Genomic DNA, 27831 nt, shown 5'->3' on the forward strand with positions numbered 1-27831 from the left:
ATAATAAGAAAACAATCCTTTGAATTTCTTTATTTTTAACAATGAAAATTATAATATTGTTTTTGGTTGTTGCCGGACAGTTACGTTAGTTTTAACTCATGTATATAACTGCCATGGGGAGATCCGCTGAATATTTTGTTGGGTAAATATAGCATTCTCTTTTCATACTATACAATATCGTTAAGAATTTTCAGCACATCCAGTAGATATATCCAATAATCCTCCATACAAAATGAGGACATGGACTGTGATTTAATAATTAAACAGTAGATTCCCCAAAAAATAATAAATCAATACTGCAGAAGTATTTTAAAACACAATTATGGACAAAATGGCCTAGAGGGGGCTCCTCTTTAAGGCGTTTGACGAAGGCAGCCTGCATACGTTTAGCAAATAATGATTTGCAAATAAAAAAACATTTCCAGTGGAGACAAACGAAACAAACATATCTAGATTATAGTTAAAAAAATAAAGTAAGCATGTCATGATTGAACCATGAAATGTATTCATAGTTGAATTTCTACTGCTTCAGAAATCGGGCACAGTTCTTCAAAAATGTGCAATTATAATTAAGCTTTTTTTTCAATCAGTGACTTGGATTATATTAAAGCATTTCAGCAATCTAACCATCTTCAAAATTGATACATTTTTTGTGATAAAGTATTGATTTATTGCTATTTAATCAAGAAACGCATTTCCACTAAATAAACGGTGAGTGTTTAATAAACTATCTGCAGAATAACGGGTTTGCATATACACTCGTTAGTATGTTGACTCGCTTGCATAGCTCTTCAAGCCACACAATAAGCCCAATCAAGTGTTGAAGACCTTAGTGCAATCGAGTAAATACGATGTACAAGATTAAAATTGCACGTCTGATTTAAACAGCAGACAAGCAATAACATGAAACTAACACCAGTGCCACGTAACATTGTCGGTCCAATTAACACAAATTTGAACTGACCACATTTAATTTGGGTTAGTTGGAAGGAAAATCGTAAGCTAATTTATTTTATATGCAAATCTAACTTAATTTACATTATATTTCATTGTAAAAGCTTGGTCTGGATTATAAAGGTATGTGGCGGATGGAATGTCACGTCTCTTCCTCGGAGAAAAAAAAACACATTTTTACATTTGAGAGCATGATTTAAATTCATAAGTAATTTAGCTTGATTTATTTTTCAAACATAAGTAAAGCACTTGTGGGGGGCAGCTCCTATACACCAGTATAAAAGTGCAGAGGATTGAAGACAATGTTATGTTTTAGGCTAGGGTGCTTAAATTATGCATTTGTTTGTGGAAGTAATGCCAATGTATTGCCTATGTAGTGCGCTCTGTGTTAATGTTCCAATGCACAAATGTTATTTTTTACAGAAATAACATGTTTAAGGAGTACATTCCAAATAATTCAACATGACATATTTACCCTGCTATTTTTATTCAGGAAGCTCTATTGGTACAAAAAAGATAACAAGTAAACACACCAAACACAGCAAACACAAATTACATTTTACTCATGACACATATATGGCTAAATGAATATGACATACATTGAACATGTCAACCATGGTAATATACAATGTTTAAACAAATATATATACTGAGGAAAACAGGATGCACCATTGTGATGAAGTGTGTGTGATGGAGGCCTACGCTTGTTTGGCTCTGTGCGGTGTTTCTACGTTTGAGATGAAGAAGGGGGTGGGTGAGAGTGGGAAAGTAGGGGGAATATGCATGGGGGTATATTTTCGAACGTAAATAATCAACTTGTTAAAACCCTACAATGTACACACATTGCATCGGCACAGATGTTCTATGGTTCTGCAGTTTGCATCGTACTCGGGAAAAAATTTGCACGGGACATTCCTTACCTCATTTTGTCAAAATATGGCGGTGATCATTCTCATCTGCTTTTTAAACTACCATAATGCTCATGAAAGCACATTAAATCTATTTATTATCTCGCAGTTCTCGCTCTATCTAGCATCATCACGTAATTATACTGTATTGTGCAATTAGAATTAGTCGAATCTGCATTCAGCTATAGCTTAAGAATGCGGTATAATTCAGAATTGTGTTTAAAGCCTTTATTTACTGCTTCAGTCAAGTTCACTTAAGCGAAACATTTAAGCCGACAGATATTTAATAAAACTGACATGCTGACTGACATTTTAACTTGTCTGGTGAGCTCTATTAAGCATGATCTAGTAGTATTCTAAACAAACAAATGTATTAACTTTAATTATTACTAATGTTGTATGATTATAACTATGCTAGCGGTACTTTATAAGTGAGGTAGAATGGATACAACTACAACTGGTGATTGAATCCAGTGTATATCATGTCATCACTTAATACATCTTAGGATGTCGGGCATAAAAAAAAAATCTGCTTGTTTACAGACAAAAAAAGTTAAGTATCACCAAAAATGAACTAACCTAACCCACCTGGGCTGGGATCGCACTCTTCCAGGTCCTCATCATCTGTAGGACACTCAGCAGAGGCCACCAACAGATCATCGCTGATCTGCGGGTATGAAAAGGAAGGGGGAAAAAAACATTGGGTTAGATGAAGCATCTTTTTTTTCTGGTGTAAAACAAAATAGTGAACATTTTAGAGGACAGAATAAGTTGCAGACTGAAAATTTTTCAGTTATGGTAGGGTTATAATACAAAAAACATTACACCTGGGGAAATAAAAGTATATATAAATAGAAAAAATATAATATGCTTACTTTATCATTATAAAAACAAAAACATGCAATTAGGCAGAGTGCATTCCTCGATGCGAATTACACATAATTGGACCAAATTATTCCGACATGAAAAAAAAATCCATTGTTTAAACGTAAGCGCGTTGAAATCATGTGTTGTTTGTGCATCAACTGGATAGTTACGTGTGCACGTTCACAGAAATCTTCAAATCTATTGTTATTTTGTTTGAGTTGTTTTTTAACCCAACCTTATCAATCTGGACTCTTGCCAATCTTGTGAAATTCGAATATCTTGGGTGGATGGCGCTTGTTGGCTGAATGCTTGAGGCAGTCTAAAGGTTTTAATATTGTTCAGAAGTTGATGAATTCCATGTGGAATTTACATGAATGGCTCAATGACTGACACTTAAACGAATTAGACCACCCCTCCCTTTGCCTGCCCCGATGAGACGGATCGTCATAATTCATGGTCACGATTAATTTTGAGAATGGATTATATTAAGGTCTTGTGATGACTGTATCATCATTTATATTCTTATTTTAGTGTCTAGTTTGCATAGTTTTGTTTACTCTGTAAGCCCAAATACAACATCAGCTGATTATCATCACCATAGCATGATACATTCACTGCTGGATGAAGGCCTCCTCATACCTTTGCCATCTCTCATGGTTCTGTGACGTTAAAATTCACCTAGGAACCTGAACATGAGCTGATTTCATCTCCAAATTGTATTTCATTTGCATAAATTGTAAATAATGGGATTTTCATGAGCACAATTGAAAGCATGTATTGTGAGGGGAAGAAATTATTATAATCGATTAATCAATGCACCATTAGATTCCTATCTATAAGAATACTTGCATGAGCCGGGACATTAATGAGCATGGAAATTCGAAGTAAATAAAATCACTTATATTGTTTTATTTTCATAATTAAATAATTGCATTTAAATATCGTATCATTAGTTGTTCATGCGTCTCAAATAATTATAGTTGTTGACTAGCTTTCTGAATATATATAATTAAAACCTGAATGGTCATGGGACAATACCTTCGAAATCAACTGAAAGTGCCATCATTAACTATGATAATTACTATTTCTAATAAAATAATGGCTGCTTTGTCATAAGCATGTTGCAATTATGCATTCATTAGTTCCTGGTAAAATGTTAATATAGTACAAAATATATAATTTCGGAGGAATCTATATTTTAGATGCGTGTTTTTGATAACACGATATTAAATATGTTGTATTTAAGTTGCTGCATCAGCTAAATTCAAAGACTGCAAATACAATATTGCATCGCATTATATTAATATTTTCATCAATTGTGTTAAAATATGACAAAAGCATAACACTCGTGGCTTGGTCAGGGTCAAAATGTATGCTCAACATGAGCAAAGGGCAGTGCTCATCTTTGCTGGTGGCCTTGAGCCAGAAATGATTAAAAAAATCATTCCCATGGCAAGGGCCAGGATGGCAATGTTGATTTCCCATATTTTATGATGGGTTGAGTTGAAGCCAGATTTTAATTCTCAACCTGCCAAGTGTTTTGAACATGACAGTAGATGACTGGATCGGTTTATGTGTGGCTACTATGTAAGTATGAGAACTGGAAATAAACTGGGCTAATGATGAATGAGAAGAAATTAAAACATCGTGCTAAATATGGATTTTTGTGGTAACGTGAATTAACGACATTTAATAGAAAATGTGTTTTGTATTTATGTAGGACACTATAAAGATTAGAGATGAATGGATATATAAACTTCACAACATGGAAATAAAAGAGGATTGTTTGTGTTATTTGCTGATTTATATAAAACATGACAACAGAGATGCACCTTTTCTCTTTGGCAAATATAAAGTTTCTCAAATGGTAAATAAAATATAAATTTAAGAAAATCATGGAGTATTAATTCACTCCATATGCTTTAACACATTACAGATGTGGGTTTCCTGCTGATTTTATATATTTTTTAAATTATAATCTTTGAGCTGTCCATAAGCCCCCTGCTGGAAGCATGACAATCCAGCGAAAGAAAACTGAAGAGTAATTGGGAATGCTATTGTTGGAATTACATTTCAAATATATGGTCCAGACCCAAGTATGATAATATGCTGCAGACGCCATACATGCAACAGGCAGCTATCTTGAAAACATTGTTTCACGCACATGTTGAAAAGCTTAAAAAAATAAAACCACGTGGAGTACTTTATTTAACTATGATATGGTGTAATGACAATCATAATTTTTAATGTTAGTCTATATAAAGTGGTACAATACATATGTATTATTCTGAAATCGTTTTTATAGTAAAAACGAGACATTCTTAAATATATATATTTTAAGTAGAAATAATTATATAAAATACATTTTAAGAAGGTACAATTTGCTCACAGTGCAGTTAAAAAAAAGATTGAATATGAATTAGGATGGTGGTGGAGTGGTGGTGCCGCGGTTAGCGCTCCATGGCGAGTGCTGAGCACCCCAACACCAATCCACACTGACCAGCAGGGTGAAGTATGGTCAAACAACACTCATGACGGATTTGGTGTGGGGAGGCCTTCATTCAGCAGTGAATCGACAAAGGGTTTACATTTTTTTTAATTCTTAAGATGTATAATTTGCATTTTATTTTGGCTTAAGGTTTGATCAAATTCAAGGGAAAATATAGCCTAGGAGCGAAATTCATTAAATTACTTTTTTACCACACCAGCCTTTAAATGTAATAGGCATGTCACCAGAATGTGAGCCCAATATAAGAAGGCCAGATAATTATTGTTATTTTTCGCATTTTAAGTGATGCCACTGGGTGGCTCGACATAGAGAACATGGATATATAGTATGTTCTCGATGTAGGAAGCCAGATAAAGATATGCCTTCCATGTGATTAATATTGAAGTGCTCACATTTTATGAAAGGGAGAGATCACATTATTCATGAGGTTTACCAAAACACCATCAAAAGTCAACGTATGATAATTGATTTTAAGTTTATTTACAGCACACTGCTATTTTTAAAGTGTCAATATGGACAAAAGATAGCTAATGATTAATAGGAATAAGCATTTTTTTTTGTCCACTTGTAGATGGTCTCTCAATGCCATGTCGTTCACTGGGATTGTTTGACTTTACTTCACCACGCTGGTCAGTGCAGGCTGGTGAAGGGGAAGACCCAGGTCTGGTTCAAACATCACACACTGATGTGAGCTGTGGCAGGAAATGAAACTCAGGTCACTGGGTTTATATTCCAGTGCGCTAACCACTGCACCACTGCAATAAAAGAGGCATCTGCAAATTAGGACTGCGTATAATTGAAGAGTGCATAGATGGCAAAAAACCCAAGGACTCGCATGTGCCTACCATCCCTGGTGCCTGATAGGTAGTGCAGCCTCCCTCATTTAATTTCCATTTCCTTTACGCAAGGAGCAGCAAATTTGCCACTTGTCGTAATTGGCTCTTGGCTCGTGCTCTACCATTCTCACCATCGCTGCACACAATCCGCTTCACACACTGCCGCCTTGGGCTCGTCACATCACCAGTGGGCACCCTACCGCGTCCCATTAACAAGAGAGCTGTGCGCAACCCATACCCAACAACACAATTCACAGCGTGATTTACAATCTGTCAAGCACAAGATAAAAAGTTGACTGCCCTACCCGACCGTCAACCTTATTTTTCTTTAATGAGAGGTGGTTTTTCCCAACTTTGGAAAACTCCATTACAACTCGTAGATGATAAAATCATAAAAAACACCAACTCACCTTGTTCATCAGGTCATAAAGGCCAGGGCTTTTTTTTATATAAGCATTTGAGAAAACAAGGTGGTAAACAAAAATCTTACTTAAAACAAGCTACATTTGACACCAAAATTATTCACTTAATATAAATAGCATCTTCTTGCTTGATTGAAATTTCCATATAAATAGACATTTATTCCAGTGGAACTGTAGGGCAAAGTATGCAGAATGAAGATGCCATTGAAGAGCTCTGCTTTAACAAGCTGATTCAAATTGACGGCTTTGTGCATCACAGCTTTGAATCTTTTTCCCACCGGAGCGAGCGACACACATGGGTGAAAAGCCGAGATAGCACAGCACAATCCTTGGAATCTGCCACGCCTTTGATGAATTATATAGTTCCTCTCTGGGCACCAGAACAAGCCAGCAAACCTTGCACCTCATAACTAATTGCTTCGTGCTAGAAACAAGCGAGCTCAGTTGACGTCATTGTCCCGACGGTGCTGATTGTGTATTCAGAAGTCAAAATATGCCTTCTTTTTTCTTGTGCATAGAACCTCTAATTTCACCTAACACCGCTTCCCCTGACAGTCCATTATGACATATGGGTGTACACTGGTGGTTTGGAATGGGAGGCACACAGGGGCTACTGGCAGGTTGAGAACAAGGGGTGAGCAAAGCCAGGGAAAAGCGCTAACAAAGACCCGAGGGAATCTGTTTCTCAGACTCGCAATGCCGCACTGTATATATATGCGGCTGTGCTCGATTTCCTTGCAGGGCAAATATTCAGCAACTTCAGATTGCCGTGCTTTCTAAAACATGAGAGTAAAAACAGATTGTCAAAGGAATATAGAGCATGGAATGGGGATACGAGCTCAATGTGAAAGAGTCCAAGCTGTAGTATAAACGTCGTGCAATTAAATTTCGTGCAATTATTATCAAGAGTATGAAAGGAATTGTGCTTGAGTATTAGTAATTCGTTTATCTTACTCTACATATAGCATGAACATCATTATATCATATCTTTACCATCAATGGAAATTATTACTAGCAGTGTAATACATGTATCTTACTAATGATCAGTCATTTATTTATCTTCCTAAATATATAGCATGAACCGTATATCCGTATCATAATTGCACTGTAATGATAAAATGCACAAATGTATATTACGATCCTATACCCTCCACTGTAAATTATGCAGATGATATTAATGTTAAGAGGGTAGAAAATAAATGTGTTGGAGAGATAAACAACAGTTATTTAGCTGTGTTTACTATTTTCAGGACAAATGCACACACTGTCGTGTTGGCATATTGTCTCGTTAAAAAGAAGTCGCGTGAGCACTTGATTCATTACTAAGAGCTGCTTTGAAAACGCCGAAACCTCCCGGAGCATTGAGAAGATTACAGGTGACGAAGACACATCAGTCTGGATCTACCATTCACGTAAAAAACAAACGGTTCTTTACGTGCGTTGGACCAAGTGAGTGGTGTAAAGAGACGAAGCAAGTCGATCGAAACTGATTCACCACTTGAACTGCTCTTGGAGAAAGAAGCCCCAGAACTCAGAAAATATGTCCAAAGGCAAAAAAAACCAACGTCAGCTGGCTCAAGACGGGGATTACGGTGACACGCCACAGTCAATAACTATGTGCAGGGCCAGTGAGATAAGAGGGGGAAAAAACCCATTAGATTCTGGAGAGAAAGTGCAATGCATGTTTGTTGCAAACACTCTGTGTGATTCTTATGATATGATTTAAGAGCTATCACGAAAAGTTAGAGCATAATTCCTCACATTTCAAAGATATGTATGTGTTTTTTCAATAACATTGAAGTGGTAAAACTATACCCGTTATGGAAAATAAACCAATGGAGCTATAACAATGACATGAGGGAAACATATTTTTTTGTCCTAAAATAACCAAATCTCAAAAAAAAGTGCAAAAATATTCTCATATGATTACTTGATTATTTTGGTCTTTCAATCAACCTTTTTAATGCCATTTTTTCAACCATTGGGGTTAAATATCTGCATTAGGAAATTCTCGAATAGCGAAAGTCACTTGGGACATCTAGATTGTTGGCACTCTTACATAGGGTTGAGATGAAGTGTAGCTGATAATGTCCATGGCAAAGAAGGGACTTGTGAAATGCACCGAGCAGTTAAATCTTGTGCCATGTAACACTGCATTGTCTTGAAGAATGCCCAGATAAGAAAATGTACACCACACAGATAGTGACAGACTGACAGAATTGGGTTAGATATTCATAAATGGTGTGTCTTTGCCAGATGTGGAGGTCTGCGGATATAGAAGGGAGGAAGCTTCTATAGATACTTTAAACTCGTGTAAAAATCTGTATTATTATTCAGTAAAAAACGAAATTGCATATCCATCAATTTATGAATAGCAGAATTCGTGCAAAATCATGGTGGCATTGCTTTGCAGCAGGAATTGCATTGCTTTAACAAAGCTGTATTGAACATTAAAGAAGCTTGATTGATCGGTATGAATGATGTATTAATTTATGGGAAAACATAATTGAGGCACAGTCCTGTAAAATATATATTTTTAAAGTAAAAAAACATCTATAATATTGCTCATAGAAGTGTAGTATTTAATTTTAAAAATATCATTGTTGCCAGCAGAATATATGATGTGCACTATCCATGCCACATTTTTGGCAAATATTTTTGCTGAGCCACCCACTAAATAGCAATTACGATTATGATCAAAACAATATTTAAGTGCTGGTAGCGGCATTACCATTTTAAATGTCTGTCATATAACCAATACTGGGCATTGTTCCCAGGCAATATTTAGCAGAAGTTCTGGGGAAAAAAAAATCCGTTATTTTCTTGTTCTCTTGGCATCAGTTGCAGTTCAGTTTCCTTCTTCCCCACTCTACCTCTTCGCCATCAGCATCCATCACAGAGTGAGACAAGCGTGTCCGTGGGGTCTGTGATAGATTGCTTCATTTCGCTCGGTTTCCTATGGCCCTGCCCTCATTTCCAGGCCGCTATTCAGGAGGACCAGGCGAGTCAAGGAGACTGCACCAAGGCAGCCCTCATCATTGGATGGAAATGGAAGTGCTGGCTTTATATGGGCTCATACATTTTAGCATATATCACACATTATTTTTTCTGGCATGTTAGCACTTGAAATACATGTTCGGCCAACTGTACAATATCTACATAAAAATTGCATGAGTTATTGCGCTGTCACTAATTCTTATTTCAAATGGGCCTCATACAGCACGTAAAATGTGTAGCTTAAGAGGCAAGAATTTCTCGTAAAATAGTTGGAAATTCTTGCAATTACCAGAGACCCATGCTGCATTAATCTTAAACGTTATCATGGAAGTGTTACCTTATCAACATATTTTTTTCCTGCCTCAGTAGCTCTCCCGCTATATTTTTTCATCCTGATGACGATTGCTTGTGTTGCGATCGAAACGTCGTGATATTTTTATTATTATTTTTCTATCTACGTGGCTTTACCGAAATACACGAAGAATACCCTTTGCAAAGTGCACAAAGTCTTACTCTGACATGAGCTTTCAGAGTTATCTCTCACACCATGAAAGATAAATTAAATTGCTCGATTTATAATCAGTCTGCTGAAGAAAATTGCAGGTGATAGGCTTCACGAAAATGTCGCTGTTTAAATGCTTTCTCATATAATTCACCACAATGGCTGCACTTTTTAATAACGCCAGTTCATTTCTCTTATGTTACACTGGCCAGTCAACTCATGCCCCGGCCTGGCTGATAGTCTCCATAGACCATAAAATAGAAGGCAAAGCAATAAGAAACCCTTTAGGAATTCATGGAATAAATTAATCCTCACAGCAGGAGGCATATCACCAGACATGAACAAAATGGTAACTTGGCAAGGGGGAGAAAGCTCTTCTCATGAATAGTATTTCACTTGGTTATTTGTAACCTAACTCATTTGAGGGTTGGCAAGAATATTATCTCGCCAAGCAGGGTGGTGGTGGCAACAAGATCATTGGGCACAGGCATATATTTTCCAAGAGAGAAAAACATTCACGCAGATTTAAACAAATGGCTGGACACGAGAATACAGTTATTACCCGAGTACGGCTCTGGAAATGCCATTTATAACTTTGATAACAAGCATAGGGGACATAAAATAAAAAAAACATTGTATGCAGTTTATAGGCATAGCCACCAAAACGTTCATGTTTATTTCCAAGTTGTTCTGAAGACAGATCTGAATATAGAAGGTATATTTGAATTTTGCACAATCAGACATATAACCCTACAACAATGTTAAAATGCACACCTTCACATTGTAAGGAGGCAAAATAAGAACATTTGAATTTTGTTTTAATCTACAACATGAAACCAGAAACAATGGATAACCATGATGGAATACGGATACCAAGAGCAGTTATTGAATGTGGACCGAGATGAAATAAGGAGGCAGATGAGAACAGGATGGAGCACTTTTGTAAAGCTGAACTTGATAACCCAAGGCAATATGTCACTGCGACGAAAGCAGAATGTTTTTTAATCAATGGGTATTACCTGCTGTGACATGGATCAGAAGCATGGACAAGGACAACGAAGATGGCGCATGAGCTCAGAAGTGCTCAAAGAAGCACGGGGAGATGCATGCTTGGGATTGCACCGAGACACGAAAACAGGAACACGTGGATTAGAGAACGTACACAGACTAAAGACAATTTTGACTTTCGAGAAGGGATGATGGCCAGTGGGCACGAATAATGACGTAATGTTTTGAATTTTTTTTTATTTGTTACAAAGATGGTCCTGTTTAGCCAGTGTCCTGGCTATTCTACAAGGGACGCGTTCAAAGGATACATCCACCGTGAAAATGAAGTGATCACATTTCTTTGCAGGTACTAGGTGGATCTTTAAATCGGAGGATCTGGAGTGATTGTGATGGCTTGGAGCGGCCTTCATCCAGCAGTGGATATATCATGACTGATGATGATTATGACAGTGTGAGATCTTTGAGGGAAACTGATTATTTTAGTACAGAATAACACATGTTTCAAGCTAGAGTATGCGCAGTGTCTGCGAGTCGTACGGAATGGGTATGCTCTCTCTCTCAATAACTAGCCACAGAACTGGTTACACACATTAGCCTCTCCTGTGACATGCAAGGTGAGAAATAAATTATAAGGGGCGGCACAAATATTTTACTGGACAATCAACAGCTGACTTGGGTTGATCAACCATAGGGGGAAAAGCGCGATAAACGTAAATGACTGTATCCCGTGACATGGTGCTTTGTTCCAATTTTTTTTTGTGCGGCCAGCAAAGTGTCAGAGATTTCATTAACTGATACTGCTGAAATGTTGCCCAAACATAATGACTTGCAATGCTGCTCAGGAGTGAAATGAAGCTGGCAGGCGTGCAATAAATTTCATGTTGAGTTCGAGCTGTTCGTGAGTAATATACAGAATTTGTCTGTAACTGCTGAAGGAATTGGATGATGTATTGCCCCGCGCTCATATTAAAAGGGCAAGGCTTTGCCGATTTTGATCGTTGTCGTGAAGCAAACATTGTTTTTTTTATAATGGACAACAGATTCACAGCACATCTTGCAATGTATACATGTTTACCATAAATGTATGTGACTTTGGAAAGATAAAGGACAGTAAAAAAATGCTTAAGTTTACACATTAACATTTCGCTATCGTATACTTTCTGCTTAATTATGGCTAGGTTGTTTATTAAGGGATGGCATGTTTGGTAATTACCATTATATAGACATCTAATTTCCAATCGTTTTTTTTTTATAACTGGGAGCATTGCCATTCATGCTATTAAATTCTGAATAATTTTCAAAGTTGGGATTTAGATAATGATACTTGAACATGGAGCATAGAGTGGTGACACAGTGGTTAGCGCACTGTATTTATAAAAATGGTGGCCCGAGTTTGATTCCTGGCCATGGCTAACATCAGTAGTGAGTGATATCGTGAACTGGTCCTGAGGCCCCTAAACCAACTCTCCCCAAACATCAGGCATATAGCTTCAACGACGATCCAAATCCGTGATCTTCATATTCATATTAAACGGTTTACAATTGTTCTCATATTATTTGTGCATGTCCTAACAATGTATCGAATTCCTGATTATTCATTTTCGGAATACTGCTGAATGGATGTCATTTACAGCTCATGCTGTCTTTTAGTCTCATACTCCAGTAAGCACAGCGAGCACATAAATGGCATCACAAATATTCCATTGAGAAAATACATTTATGATCAGCTCTTTGCTTGTCTGATGTGCATAAGTCAGCATTTTGTGTTTACTTTCTTGATCAATATATTCGATTGCTATGACACTTAACATCCAATTTCTAAAGTTATCGTAGCGATACAGCAGATTGATGGTGGAAAGATTCCTTGTTCTGCCTGGTAAGTATGCCCTCCTGTGTCAACGATTACGTTGTGTGTGACCAGATGCCTCCACTTGTGACAGCGAATCTCATTAATTGACCTCCCATTTAGAATACAACCCCTTCCAAACGGGCGACAAGAACACATTTAATGAGCTGTATAAAGTTTCTCGTGTAAACGCATTGACTCATCTTGTCCCACAAGTGTGAAGCCAGGTGGTAGCGAAGCATGCCTGTAATCCAGCACTGTGGAGGCAGTGAGATCTGGATTACGCACACATGTGAAATTTCTTTCCCGCGGGCGTCGAGGTGTCATAACCTGGCTTGCCACGAGAAGGTGGCACGGAAAAGTGTGGACTAATCTCCACATGTTTCCAGATGAAGATGAGTCCCTCGGATGTGTGGGTTTTCTTTCAGGTTCTCTGGTTTCCTCCACCGTGTATAAACACTAATTGACTCAAAAATGTATTTAAAATAAATAACTAAACGGGCCCATAACCACAATGTAGCAGGACCCTCTAGAAAAAAGGGTGCTTGCACTCTATGTAGTTGTCCTCGATATAACTGTGATAATGATGAATATATCATTAATGAATCAAGCAGACTTATCCGTCGGTGAGAAGCTTTTTGGCATCTTCTTGGTTCTTTCGGTAAAGTCATGTAGAAGGGAAATAATAAAATAATAAAAATAAAACATAAAATAATTCTCACGACGTTTCGGCCACAACGCAAGCAGTCGTCCTCAGGTGAAGACAGCGTCTTCCCGACAGACCTGTTCTTCACCTGAGGATGGCTGCTTGTGTTGTGGCCGAAACGTCGTGAGAATTATTTAATTATGTTTTATTATTATTATTTTATTATTTCCCTTCTACGTGACTTTACCGAAAGAACCAAGAAGATGAATCCCTGCAGTCACGAAAGCTTTAAATCGAAAGCTTTTTGGCAGTTAGGTATTTGTTTCAAGCTTCAATGGAAAGCCAAATAATGCAGAGCAAGCAAATTGATTCGGGGAGCCAGTGAGAGGTGAATGACTCGATCAGTTGAGTTGCATGTGTGGGCCAATGTCTGGTGAGAGAGAGAGAGAGTGCTATGCCATGTCTAGCAAAAATATTATGGGAGAACCCAAGAAGAAAGAGGTCAATAAAACTTGTGATGGAATAGGACATTGTAAATAAATCATGACTTGTGATGGTTTTATTTCACCTGCATGGTTGAGATTTATAGGTCATTACATCGGTGATGTGTGTGTGTGTGAAGTCAGTTTCAGAATGCATATAAACCCGTACAGGATTGCCGCTAGCAATCCCATTATTAAAAATCACGAAGTAAAAAAAATACATTAAGTTGTATTATTACTGCATTGGAGCCGATGTGAATTATTAAGCTTCTATTTAAATATATTGCTTGCACATTTGAAATGCCAATACCCCCATGAATTACAGTTCTTTGTCGTTTTTTTTCCCAGTGTACTTATTGCCATGCCCAGGAAATATTACGTCTGTCTCTCCATCCATCTGTCCGTTCATCCATCATCTGTCCACCTGAGGACACTTCATATGATTTCACAAAAAAACAAAACCCCAATTGGCAATTACATTCACTACATAGCTTACCAGAATTGATATATTTAGTTTCTGGGAAAGGATTGCAAAAAAAATTATGTTATAAATGCATTTAGAAACCTTTTCAAATGTTATTCTCTTCACAAACTTGATTGCTGTTATTAAGCACCTGCGTAGTATTTGCTTATAATGTCTGCATAGTGCGCTATGTTTGAAAATCCAGCAGGATACGATAGTACATTAGCAAGGTGTGGGGGGTAAAGTCTGGCCAGTATGGAAGGTGGGCCCAAATCACCCTCCAGAGCTCGCACTGTAGAGGCCTTTATGCCAACAGTATTTACAGTGAGCTACTATTTACAGGGTGGCACAATAACATTTGTTTCTATCCAAAAATATGCATTGAGTCTTTACAAAAAAATTGGAGTTAAACATCTGATCACTCCATATTTTTGCAATTAATATAAACAATACAGTTTAATATTAATACGTACATTTTTGCTTGTATAAAATAAAAACATGTAAGTAAATTACTGCATAAACCTAGTAGTTAATAAATCCTAAATTGCAGTTTTAACTTGTGTTCACGACATTAAAATACATTGCATGCACACTAATTTGGTTTCACAACAATATATACACATTTATTGCGGCTTCACAGGAGCCATTTTAATTGGGAAGCTACCTTGGCCAAAAACGATTGCATCGTTCCCGAGCATTTGCATTCATATGATGAGTAAAGGTCCTTTATCTTACATTCACTTATATGAGTCAATTGTGCCTGGTTAAGAATCACGTTTGGAGAAAATTGTATCTACTATGGCACCTTTGGAAGGCCCTCATCCAGCAGTTGATGATGAAGATTTCAGTGGCTTTAAGGCTCAATATTGTCACTCTTACCCTACCTTGCCAAAAATGCAGCACTGAAGCCAACTGTTAGACTGTGAAGCAAAGAATGTGTAGAATTTGTATGCCAACAATTTTAATTGTGATAGTTTTTGTATTTAATATTTTGTGTATCATTTCACACACAATACAATTGTGATTACGAGCAATTTGAAACCTTTTATTATTGCTCTGGTTGTAAGTGGCTTGGTCAATTCTCAGTGAATATGAAAATGTTTTATCGCGATAAATGTGTCCCTTAATTAAAACCATTTGGCAAACTCAAATTTGTGGTGATTCGCGGGTCTGTAAAAGAAGCGAATGTAACCAGGTTTCAAGTGCTTTACGGGTGTCTTTAATTCTCTGCCACCCAAATCTACCAAGATAAACCTTTACGTGGGTTTATATTGGGTGCATTCACATCGCATACTAATTTGCGGAGATTTCAGTGAATTTAACAAGTGTAGGCTTTCACACTCAATATGGTTCACACTTGATTTTTAGGTCAGATCGTTTGAGTAAATTGCCAATGTGTCATACACCCTCCTCCACCTGGCACAAACAAATTAGTAAAGTTGTCACGTGAACACACAGGCCAATTTTTGTTGGAGATCAATCCACATTAACAATTTGGTACTAGCTGATTGCCAGAATTGTGAAAATCTACTCCAGTCCTGGGCCTTAAATAGATAGTGTAATGTCATTAATATGCCCCTACAGGTGACCATCAACATTCCCTCAACACACCTTTAATGGAAATCCGATTTGATTAGTCTATTCCGTTCTATCGCTTTGACAGCGATTATTAACTGCATACCCAACAATCCAGCAGTTTAAGACGAAACTAAAGACATCATTTTTCAGATAGTATATGAATAAATCAAACTAAGATGAACTTTTATTTCACGAGGGAAGGCCACTGAGCTAAATAGCTCTTTATCAGAAGTGACCTGGCCACAAATGGCAGGTCAACGAAGTGGATTATCGCGTGGAAATATATAACAACCAAATACTCTCAAAGCATGTTTCTAAACGTGGAGGGAAAAACCGGAGGACCCGGAGAAAAGTCCATGCGACCACAGGGAGAACATGCAAACTCCAAATATACAAGACTTGGGATCGAACCCACAATCTCCTGTATACCAGGTAAGGTAGTTAACATATCTCCATCATAGCACCGCCGTGGTGGCATGTCCACTTCATCAAATGCAGTGGACAAAAAGAAAGTAGTTTCAGGCACAGTTTAGCTTTTAAGTTGTGTTTACTCGTGTTCGCGTACATTGTCCATGCTGCATTGTTTCCCCACATTGTTCTGCAATTTTTGCCTTACAGAGCGATTCTCTTGTCGTTATTGCAAACATCCATTTCTTCTGGCACAATGAGATGAACCACATGCGAGGCACGGTATATACATTAAATGATAATTGTGACGCTTCTAACAATTTTTTTAGAAACATATTGTTGGTTATGCACTCATAAATAAAAGCATATCCATTTGTAATCCACTATTGAAGGTCTTGCCCATGCTGTGTCAGTCTTAGGTGATTGTTTGACCATGCTTCACCAAAGTGGTAAGTGCAGGATGGCAAAGGAAGGTGCCCAGGATTGGTTCAGATTTCACTTTCCACTGATGTTCGCCGTGGCTAGGAATCAAACTCAGAGCACAGGGTACTAACTACCTATGCCACCGCTGTGCTTATAAATGGCGCTGTATTTAAAAAAAAAAGCCACTCGTGTAGAACTGATGGCCATATAAAATGCAATTAATTGAACTGGCACAAACACTAACACACCGTGTAAGTGTATCGGATTGTAAGACGAATAAAAGGCTTCTTGTTCTACATTCAAAGTCATTTATGATCTTGGCTAACAGCACGCAAAATGCTGAAGCAGTGCAAATCGATTCTCTCTCTCTCTCTCTCGCCTGTGCTACTTGTAGTCTTTCGCAGCACCTTCTGAAGCTCCCTTTACAAGCAAAAGCTATTCCAGTAATCTGAATTATTAATACATGGGCAGAATATGGATTTAAACCCCTCAGCTTGAATTACACATTGATAGAATTTATCCCCGCATACCATTAATGCTTTCTGGGGTCAAAAGCAACGCAGAATTTTTTCTCTCAAAATGTTAACACCGTCAAAAAGTATGAAAAACAATAATATTAAATCAAAGGAGATGGTGCATGTAAAATTATGAAAGAGGGCAGAATGAAAGTGTCAATCTTTTTTTTAAATGCACTTTTTGGAAGTGTTGAATTCACAACTTTTGCTCGAACAAATGTGTTATTCATGGCAACCCATTTTTCTAACCATCCATCCGTTTCATCTTCTTGGTTCTTTCGGTAAAGTCACGTAGAATGGAAATAATAAAATAATAAAAATAAAACATAATAAAATCATTCTTAGGACGTTTCGGCCACAACGCAAGCAGCCGAAACGTCGTGAGAATTATTTTATTATGTTTGATTTTTATTATTTTATTATTTCTATTCTACGTGACTTTACCGAAAGAACCAAGAAGATGAATCCGTGCAGTCACGAAAGCTTTAAAGCGAAAAATTCATCCATCCGTTTGTCATTAAAAACCATTTAACGCTACGACTACCTCACACCTCCAATGTGCACGGTTTGTTACGTACAATGCGAAATAAGTTCAACATACACACAGACCCTCTAATGTCCATCTAATTCATTGACTGAAGCGTAAGTGTGATTATAAATGCATTAAATCTTCATTTAAAGCTTTCGTGACTGCAGGGATTCATATTCTTGGTTCTTTCCCTTCTACGTGACTTTACCGAAAGAACCAAGAATATAAATGCATTCTTTGTTAAGTAAAAAAAATCATAATTTGAATCAGAATTTTTTTTTCGATTTAAAGCTTTCGTGACCGCAGGGATTCATCTTCTTGGTTCTTTCGGTAAAGTCACGTAGAATGGAAATAATAAAATAATAAAAATAAAACATAAAATAATTCTCACGACGTTTCGGCCACAACGCAAGCAGCCGTCCTCAGGTGGAGAACAGGTCTGTCGAGAAGACAGAGTCTGAATAACTTCTCAACAGACCTGTTCTCCACCTGAGGACGGCTGCTTGCGTTGTGGCCGAAACGTTGTGAGAATTATTTTATAATGTTTTATTTTTATTATTTTATTATTTCCATTCTACGTGACTTTACCGAAAGCACCAAGAAGTTGAATCAGAATGTCTCACTGACTGGCAATCATTACATACTTTATAAGAATCGAATTTTTTAAAATTTGTTCATGCACCATTCTGATTATCTTGATACCTCTGCTCCACATCTTAGACCACACATTTCTAACTGAATCCCTTCATACTGCCGGTGTGCACAGAGGAGTGGAGGGATGGGGGGGGGATTAAAATAACGTGCCCATTATTTCATCTGCTGCACCAGGAGATGGAATTAGACTGGAAACCTCTGGATTGCAAGTATGTGTTAACCAGTCCACCCCGCACACATTTATTTGCAATCTCATCTTCACGTCTCAAAAACATTTAGATATTCGTCTTTGCTTTGGCACCATTACAATATTATTGCCGCTGCATCGACATTTACCAGGGCTCACAATCCTCAAAAAGTGAAGTAATTCAATGTACTCTACATGTTAATATAGTAGAAATATGTAATTAGTGTAAAATTGTGAAGACTTTTTTTTATTGTACACATTGCACTACATTAGATATCTGAGTTTTGTCAGGGTGCCATGGATCGAATGTGGTATGAGCTACAGGAACTAAAGGGTTACTAGAGGTGGGACATGCTCACGCATATACCAATGCAGTAAGCACAGCCACCCAATGCAACAACAGTGCTTATTGGGATATAGTTACGCTAAACCTTGGTTATTTTTAATATTAGCACCTCCAGGCTCTGTGCAGGTCGCATAAAGCATAGGATGAACTATATCCCATTCGAACCACAGCACTGTTCAAATTATCTTTACATTGGTTACAGCATTATTGGAACATTTTCAGGATTACAAGACGTATTTCTTTACTTAATTTTATAAGCAAAAGTTGGGGGTGCATCTTACAATCTGGTAGGTCAGTTGGCCTTACCTGAAGAATTAAATAAAACATTTAGTTTAATGTACATGCAGTGTCAGTAAATTAGGGTATGGTCAGTGGAGGTTGATGAAGGAAGAGCTCCAGTTCAGATATCACTCACCACATATGTAAGCCATTACCAGAAATTGATGTCAGATTGACAGGTAGCTAGGTTCATGGAGCAGTGTGCTCACCACCTGCAAAACCTTATCTTTAGATTTTTTTTTTATGAAAAAAGTACTCTCATACATGATAAAACAGTGGGACATCCAACATAGAAAATATGTTTAAAATATTAACGAGTTGAATATTTTAAAGGAGGAAACATTGCGTTTTGAGATAAATTTATGAAAAAAACAAGACCTGCAATTTATAGCAAAGTCTGCAATTGCATTACTAACACGTCTCTGGTTTCACAGCATCGAGCACCGATGAAGAGCAAACCGAAAATGAATGTAACACTGAACGCACATCGGGGAGTGTAGAAAATTAGCAGAGCAAATAATGTGTCGGATTTGAGTGCTAAATAACAAGAAACCAAGGGGAAAAACAAAAGAGGAGACGTGATTGTAGAAATGCAAGACCCAGAGGACTGGTGATTATACATACGTGGATACGCACCGAGCTGAGGGAGTCGCGGGTGGTGGGCGAGCGTACTCGGCGCGTTGTGGTGGTGGCCATGGTGGTTGTCGTCTCCATGATGGTTGTGGACATCTCTGTGGGTAGTGCCGTGGCGGTTGACTCAGTGGTGAGAACAGAGGGCACCTCGCCCACTAACCGCACATTGCCCTCCGTCCTGATGTTGGGGTCATTCTCAGCTGTCATCTGAAGCACTTTGAGCCCATTGTAGTAGATTCCAGACAGCTGGCCCTGGAATGGCTTGTTGTTGTCTTTGCCACCAATTTTGATTGTGGCCTGGCTGTTGAAGATTGTAAGTTGACGGCCTGAAATATAAAATTGTGTTTTGTTCATGAAAGCTATGCTCGTGTTTTTTTTGGTACATGTATGTAAAATGATCAACACTGACAGTTTTTCTCCCACATGTTCATTCGAATTTGTTACCCTTGGTCGTTTGAGAAATCATGCATCATGATATGAAGCCAACAATACATGCTAAAAAGAGCAATTTATTGCAGAATGATCAAATAAATCTGCATAGAAACAAAGAGGTTTGAAATGAATAAATAAACCTTGCACTTAGTGAGAGTGGATACACGTAATTTTTCCCCCATTTTGTGGAAAAGGGGCCTTTATATGTTTGTCAATTCACTTTTATGTTGATGAAAGAACAAAATTATGCAATCCTCATTTTTTTACACTCACTTAAAAAAGTTAACATGATAGTTCTCGTTCTATAGGGTACTTGCATTTATTTAAAATTCCAATTCTAACATGCATTTAAAATTCGCGTAGTTACTATTATTTATAATATTCAAGAATGTATCCTCACAAAAAGAGATGTAATTGGACAATCTTATTAATTCAATGAGATGTTACGTTGTTTTTTAAACCAAAATTCTACTTTGATTTATAATAAAAATGTATTTTTTATATATACAGTATTCATGAATGTTATGATTCATAGTTGTATATGTATAGCTTTATTGAGAAAAAAACCCCAATGATAATGGTGACTACTTTTCATATCATACATTGTAAAAATTTGACGTACAAAGCACGATTTCAAAATCCCGTTATTTTTAAGAATATTTTTCAAAACAAAAGCAAATTTGAGAAATTTAGTGCCTTCTGGATTTGTTTTTAAAGATGAAAATCATAAACAATATGAAAATGAAGAAATGGCAAAGCACATGTTAGCACACATGCAAATGGAATTTTTTTTGTAATATACAGTATTTTTATGCACATTTTAATGGCATGTTTAGGGCGTAATTAAACAAAATTATTAAATGATAATGATTTATAAAATGTAACAGGACAGTGGAATCATTTAAATGCATTTATATTTAGTAATGTCATTTTAAAACTTAAATAAACGTTAAAGGGACAAGGTTGTGCATTAACATCACTTTAGACGCTACTTTGAACACAGAACGTTCACTTTAATCATTTTAAATCGTCAAATGATTTTTGTTGTTCTTTTAAAACTTAACCTATTTTGGTCCCTTTAACTGTTTACTGTTTATCAAGAGTGCCTTAGAATAACATTAGTTCCAATCTGCAAACAAACCAAATTATGTTAACGTTAAATGAAAAAAGAGCATTAGAATTTAGTTGCAAGTTTATGCCTTTAACATTTAGAAGGTTAAAACAAACATTAGTGGTGTTATGATGGAAATTATGTCTGGTTTAACAAGTTAAAAGTTTAATCGAGGCGTGGTTACCTTTGTCGAGTAGCCAATCATCAACTACTCGACCGAGTCGATACGGGATTCGCTGTCTAGCGAGCGCCAGGCGTTCATTATCAATGTTTCCTTTAAAGTTTAAAGAGATATTTCAAGGGTTAAAAAGCTGACAGGTCAACGGTTATTCTTTAAAACAACTGAATTAGAATCAAGTTTAAGTATTATACAAAAATGTCATATAAATTACATTTAGGCAGTTTTTTTTTCACCAGCTAATTTATTTGTTTGGCTTTTGAAGAAATACAATTTGTTTTTAGCCTTCATTCTTTTACCTTTAAAGGGTATGGCTGACCAGAACCCCAATGTTATTTAGTTTTTTTAAAGTACGTAAATGTGTTTTTACTCAAAAAACATTGTTTATTTTTAAGCTTATATTTTATTGTTTCAGCCTATCTTCTTAGTGCATGCAAGTTACTGCCTTGCATACTGCATTTTATATTAACATTTTAATGTTTATGGTTGGAGATTATCGTCGGTCTTATGAGCAACTTTAAAATGGTTGTTCTTGTTGAATATTAACATATAATTAAACTTTACCACGAGAATATAGTTTATAACTAAAGTATTGGTAAAAAGGTAGGTTAACTGCATCTATGTACACTTATTAAGAGTACGAAGGAATGAAGGAAGCATCACCAAATTCAAATGATCAGATTGCCTATAATTGTTAATTTTTAGTTAGTCGATTCAAAATATATTAGAACAATTTGCACTGCCGTCATGCATTTTTGGCGCAAAATTATATATGTTTAAAGGCCAAATTAGAACTTTATACAATATAATGCTGAAAATGTGGCCTTATGGCAATATTGCATTTATATGACATTTTTATATAATGCATATTAAATAGCTATGTTTTACCAGTTGCTTGAATGTCTTCAACAAGATTCATCACAGAACATTCACAACAATAACAGCTTCAACAATATTTAGCACTTGCTAGCGACCTTGAAAAATACAACATACTGCTGCATATTCCTGCAATTACAATCTGTTTAAATTCGAATACAATATATTGTTTTAGTACAGCCATGCATACATGTACACATTTATCATATACATATCAGATATGCTTGCTAAAAATGTTTAATTTTAAGTGGATAGTAAGTACAACATAATTAACCTAAATTGTGAATAGCTCTGGTGTTTTATGGTTATGTAAACCTCAATTTTTTTTATTTCCAGCTTTGTAAATATCTTAAAAGCATAGGCTTCTGGATTAATCAACCAATTTTTAAAGAAAGTCCACCTCAAATTTTACGTTTCTACTTACTGAGAACTGTGAATATAATTTAAATGTGGGAAAAACTAAATTATTTAGATTTAATCTGTGAAAAACGTTCCTATTATCTGCAGAAATTTGCCAATATAAATTAACCCATGGCAAAACATATCCAAAACAGATCTCTAAATACACAATAAATACTGACAACAAAACTGGTATTGCTCCTTTCCCAAAATGTAGGCATATTGTGAATACAAGACCTACATACAAATTCGCCACATTTCAACTTAATCAAAAATCTGATTTACCCTGTGGTGGAGCAAATGAGCAAACAGTGTCTTCAGCATGTGCTCAATCACAACACCCAACACAATTTCAAAAACTTACCAGGGTGTCTCGTACAATTAGGCATTCATATCTGCACAACCTGATTTAGTAAAAAAAAAACCCCAGGATGTGAAAGTAATTTGCTGAGGTTAAGAGAAGCTGGGCATGGTACTAAAGCAGCACAATTACCCTGCGCTAACTCCTACTGTGCATTACATTTTTACATTCCCATGGCGGCTTTATACGAAGATGAGCTACTCAATCTCCGAGTTATTTGGAGTGAATTAAAGTCCAAGCTCTGAAAGTGGTCCATGAGGATTTATGTGAAATTATGCATTGGCATAAATTGTCTCAGGTTGATACAAAAAAAAACAACCTTTGCAAAACTAAATTGAGCGAATATTGTAATTCGGCATCCTACAAAAATGAATGCAATGCATTTTGTCATCACCATCCCTCATGGTCTGCAATGGCACACCTATCTTGTATGTTGAACTGTTTTGGCACCGAACATAGCCAACCATGCTGTAGCTGCGAATGAGCTGATCTCATCGATCCATCCACATGGTGGTCGTCCTTTTGGGTGTGATTCCCTCCTTTGGCTACCATTATCTGTCTTATCCATCAGATATCATCTCTTTTAGTGATGCGTTTTGCCCAAACCCACTTAGTTTGTCTCTCACTAATTGTAAGCATGCATCTCTCCATGCTTCTGAGCATACTTTTCAGTTTTTGTTCAATTTTCTTTGTCAGAGTTAATGTTTCTGATTCATAAATCATGGCAGGTAATTATGCACTTATATGCTGGCTTTTCTTAATAAACTTTAAGTTCCCAAATGCACTCTAAGCTGCCCTCGATTTCCTCTCTATCCCAGTGTGCTTTCAGTAATTTCACTAGAAATACAATAGTGGATGGTGACCTTCAGTTGTGTCCCTCTCACAGTTTTTTATTTTTTGCTCAGCATACGTATTTTTAGGTTATGTAAAATAATAACAATGTGTTTCCTATATATAACACGCTTTAGTCAGCGATGCCTCCGTCAACGCCCAATCAATTACGTGTGCCTCATAATTGAAAAATAAAAAACACACCTCTCTTTATTGAAAGAAAAAAATGTCAACCATGTTGGGTGATACGTAAATAAGGTTACATAAAAAGGGGACTTTAGGAGGCGATGCGATTTACTGTTGCACGACTGTGAAAGTAATAAACGTGTTCAACTAGAAGTATTTAATGTCTCATATAGCTTCTGAGCTTTATGGACAATATTAAATATCACATTTGTCAACATTACTGCGCCACAGAGGCCTGGGTATTGTTTTTGCTAAATGTCACTTGGGCTGGCTGAGTGAATGTATTGCGATTTCTTTGCATGAAGAAAGAAGTGTTATTCTTTAGGAAGAGTCATATTCCTTGCAAAATACTCAAATTTAAATGCAATATTCTTGATGTATATTTTAAAATATAAAAGGCTCAGAAAGTATAAACTAATGTGTAAACTCATTTTTAGTAAATGGCATATCTATAACATATATAATTTAAAAACAAACACGTGAAATGAGGAATAATACTAACGCTGGTTCAGCAGTTCCACTGCTGGATTGTATTGTTTTTCCGCCTGAGGACGACCGCTTGTGTTGCGATCGAAACGTGATTTATTTGATTTTATACCTACGTGACTTTACCGAAAGAACCAAAGAGAATGGAATCTTACACTTTCATAATACGTTCACATGTGCGCATGCATGTGCATAACTGTTAGGCCAAATAAACTCTTTGCATTACGTTTTAGAGTAAACTGTGGTGGTCAATATATGAATCAAATCCGCGATTTGTACCATGTGTCATATTCAGCAAAATGCTGAGACAGAACCGCAAATGACACGTAATTTTTTAAAACTATATTAAACTGAACAAAAACGTGTTTACTCCAGTCTTAAAAGCACTGATTGTTACGGCTGACCGGACTACAGTTTGTGAGCACAGTATTGGTTGCAGCATTAGTCCTGACGTGAATCAGATGATAAGACTCTTATGTTTACCTGCCACAAAACCTTTCGTAAAAAAACTAACGTGCACCTCAGCGTACCTACTTTACACATATCCCACGCGGGTGTGTTTAAATGCTAAGCATTACAAATTCACCAAGGTGATAAACGCTATGCATGCACACTTCTTATAGACCATGCTCAGATAGTAAAATCTTTGCAAGGAAGCTATGATTAAAGCCTAAAATAAGAAATCTGTGTTTAATGCATAACATAAAACCAAACCGAGAAGCACATAACCCATGCTGTAATGAGAAATGTTCCGAAGTTACCAATAATTTATACACGTATGCAATGTAAAATTTCACACACATGATATTAACATAAGCTCTCTCTATATGATAAGAAAAATAATAATGTGGGGCACTAAAAATGTCCGACGCTATGGATGCTCTTAGAAATGATTAAACACTTATTTCACATTCGAGAAAGTTTGTCCTTAATTGGGCCTCAGTGGTTCGGGGTGGAGCGGTGATTTTCGCAGTCATCGCATTTTGCTATGAACCCATCGATCGACTGTTGGAGATGGGCACCACCCGTTGGGATCGCCATCAATGTGTATGTATGCACGCATGTATGTTGAACTTCTTTCGCACTGTACATAGCCAACTGTGCTTATCGGAGGTGCGTATTAGATGTTTCGGGGTGCAGCGGTGTTGCTGTGGTTGGCGCACTGCAATTTGAATCTGGTGCAGAGGTCGCAACCGGGTACCCGATACCCGTACCCTACCCGATACCCGGCTACCCGTACCCGGCCGGGTACGGGTACGGGTACCCGTTTGCGACCCTGGTACGGCCGGGTATGGGTACGGGTAGACCGTGAGTCACTGGTGAGTAACCGTTTGTCACTCATTTCCCAACGTCTTGTCTCGTCTCACAATTTAAGTTCCAAGAATCAACCCACCCGCGCCTGCAACATGGCTTCATCCCAGAGGTCGCAATCAGGTACCCGATACCCGTACCGTAGCCGGTACGGGTACGGGTACGGGTACCCGTTTGCGACACTGGTGCGGCCGGGTACGGGTAAGGAATCAAAACCCGTTTGCGACCTCTGATCTGGTGACCTGACTTCACGGCTAACATCAGTGACAAGCGAGATCTGAACCAGTCCTAGATCACCCCCGTACACTAGTCCACACTGACCAGCATGGTAAAGTATGGCCAAACACCCCCACGACCATGTACAATATTTATATATTTGTGTGTATACACACATACCCCATCGTCATCACGATAGCCTGAAGGTTGTCCGCTGCACATTTAGGTATTTGTTTGCACTTTCATCTGTCTTGTGCCAATATGCTCAAGTAGTTCAACATCTTGTTGGCACCAATCTCTTGTGACGTCGTCGTCGTCAAGCCATTCTCTAATATGTCTTTCTCTCTTTCCGGTCCCTTAAATTTTTCCAAACAACACACTTTTAATTTTCCTGTTGTAAACCATCGTACATATGTGTCCAAATAGTGCCAGTTTCCTTCTCATCACTGCCTGCATCAGGTCTTCTTCTGTGTGAAAGCTTCCTCTTATTTCTATTTCGGTCAATCTTTGGGTCCAGCTTAGATGTAGTGTCCTTCCGTAGCAGTATACTTCTCGTGACAATATCTTGTCTCTCGGTCTTTTTTAACGTCCAAGTCTCGCATGCATACAAAACACGCATGTTCTTAAGATGTTCAGTTTGGTCTTGTAGCTGATCTTCTTCCTTCTCCAGATGTTATTGAATCCGCCATTACTCATTTTGCAATCCTCGCTCTTACGTCTTTCTTATAGTCGTTGTCCCATGTCAGTAGACTTCCCAAGTATACAAACTCCTTCACATTCACAACTTTGCTGCTTTCCATTATTACTTCATTCTCAATGTCCTCCCTTCGCAACACCGTCGTATTTGTCTTTTCCACGTTAATCCTCCGTCCTGAATCCTTTCCTGACTTATTCAGCGTATGGACACTTTCCTGCAGTACTACACAGCTTTCTTCTATCAGATCTATAACAACTGCGAATCTCAGGTTATTTATTATTTCTCCTCGCACAGATATTCCTGTGCCATTGTCTGGACTGACATCCATCACTCTTTCCAAGTATGTGACGAAGATGTTTGGCGATGGTGGATCTCTCTGTCGCACACCTATTGTTGTTGGGAACTATTCTCCTATTTCCTGTTCAAACTTTCCTGCTGACATTGACCTTCACCGATATAATACAAAATCTGTACAAGTCTTTTCCCTACTCCATATGATCTTAATGCTGCCCACGTTATATCTTGCTTAGTCGAATCGATTGCTTTCTGGAAATCTATTAAACAGTTGTAAATCAGCCTATTCTATCCCTTTGCTTTCTCTGCTATAGCCCTTAACATCAAGATTTGCTGTACTGTGCTCCTATCTTTCCTAAACTCTGCCTGTTCGTCCACCAAATAATCCTCAGTCTGTACTTTTAATCGATTTAATCGTACTATTATAAGTATCTTCCCGATGTGGCTCATTAGTGCGATGG

General features: G+C 37.3%; 1 protein-coding gene across 28 annotated transcripts in view; it reads right to left on the reverse strand.

Annotated features, from left to right (window-relative positions):
• Positions 1-27831, reverse strand: part of LOC144933525 (neurexin-1-like) — a 290872-nt gene that overhangs the window by 6105 nt on the left and 256936 nt on the right. For 7 of the 28 annotated variants that reach the window (XM_078858381.1, XM_078858376.1, XM_078858379.1 and 4 more), the window contains 3 exons: positions 21720-21809; positions 19984-20318; positions 2442-2529 (listed from right to left, as the gene is read on the reverse strand). In XM_078858381.1, coding sequence (XP_078714507.1) covers positions 2442-2529; positions 19984-20318; positions 21720-21809 — 513 coding nt within the window. The remainder of the gene's footprint in view (positions 1-2441; positions 2530-19983; positions 20319-21719; positions 21810-27831) is intronic. The other 21 variants (XM_078858396.1, XM_078858387.1, XM_078858395.1 and 18 more) reach the window with 6 other exon arrangements.

The sequence above is a fragment of the Lampetra fluviatilis genome, chromosome 7, assembly GCF_964198595.1.
Source record: "Lampetra fluviatilis chromosome 7, kcLamFluv1.1, whole genome shotgun sequence".
Classification (NCBI taxonomy): domain Eukaryota; kingdom Metazoa; phylum Chordata; class Hyperoartia; order Petromyzontiformes; family Petromyzontidae; genus Lampetra; species Lampetra fluviatilis.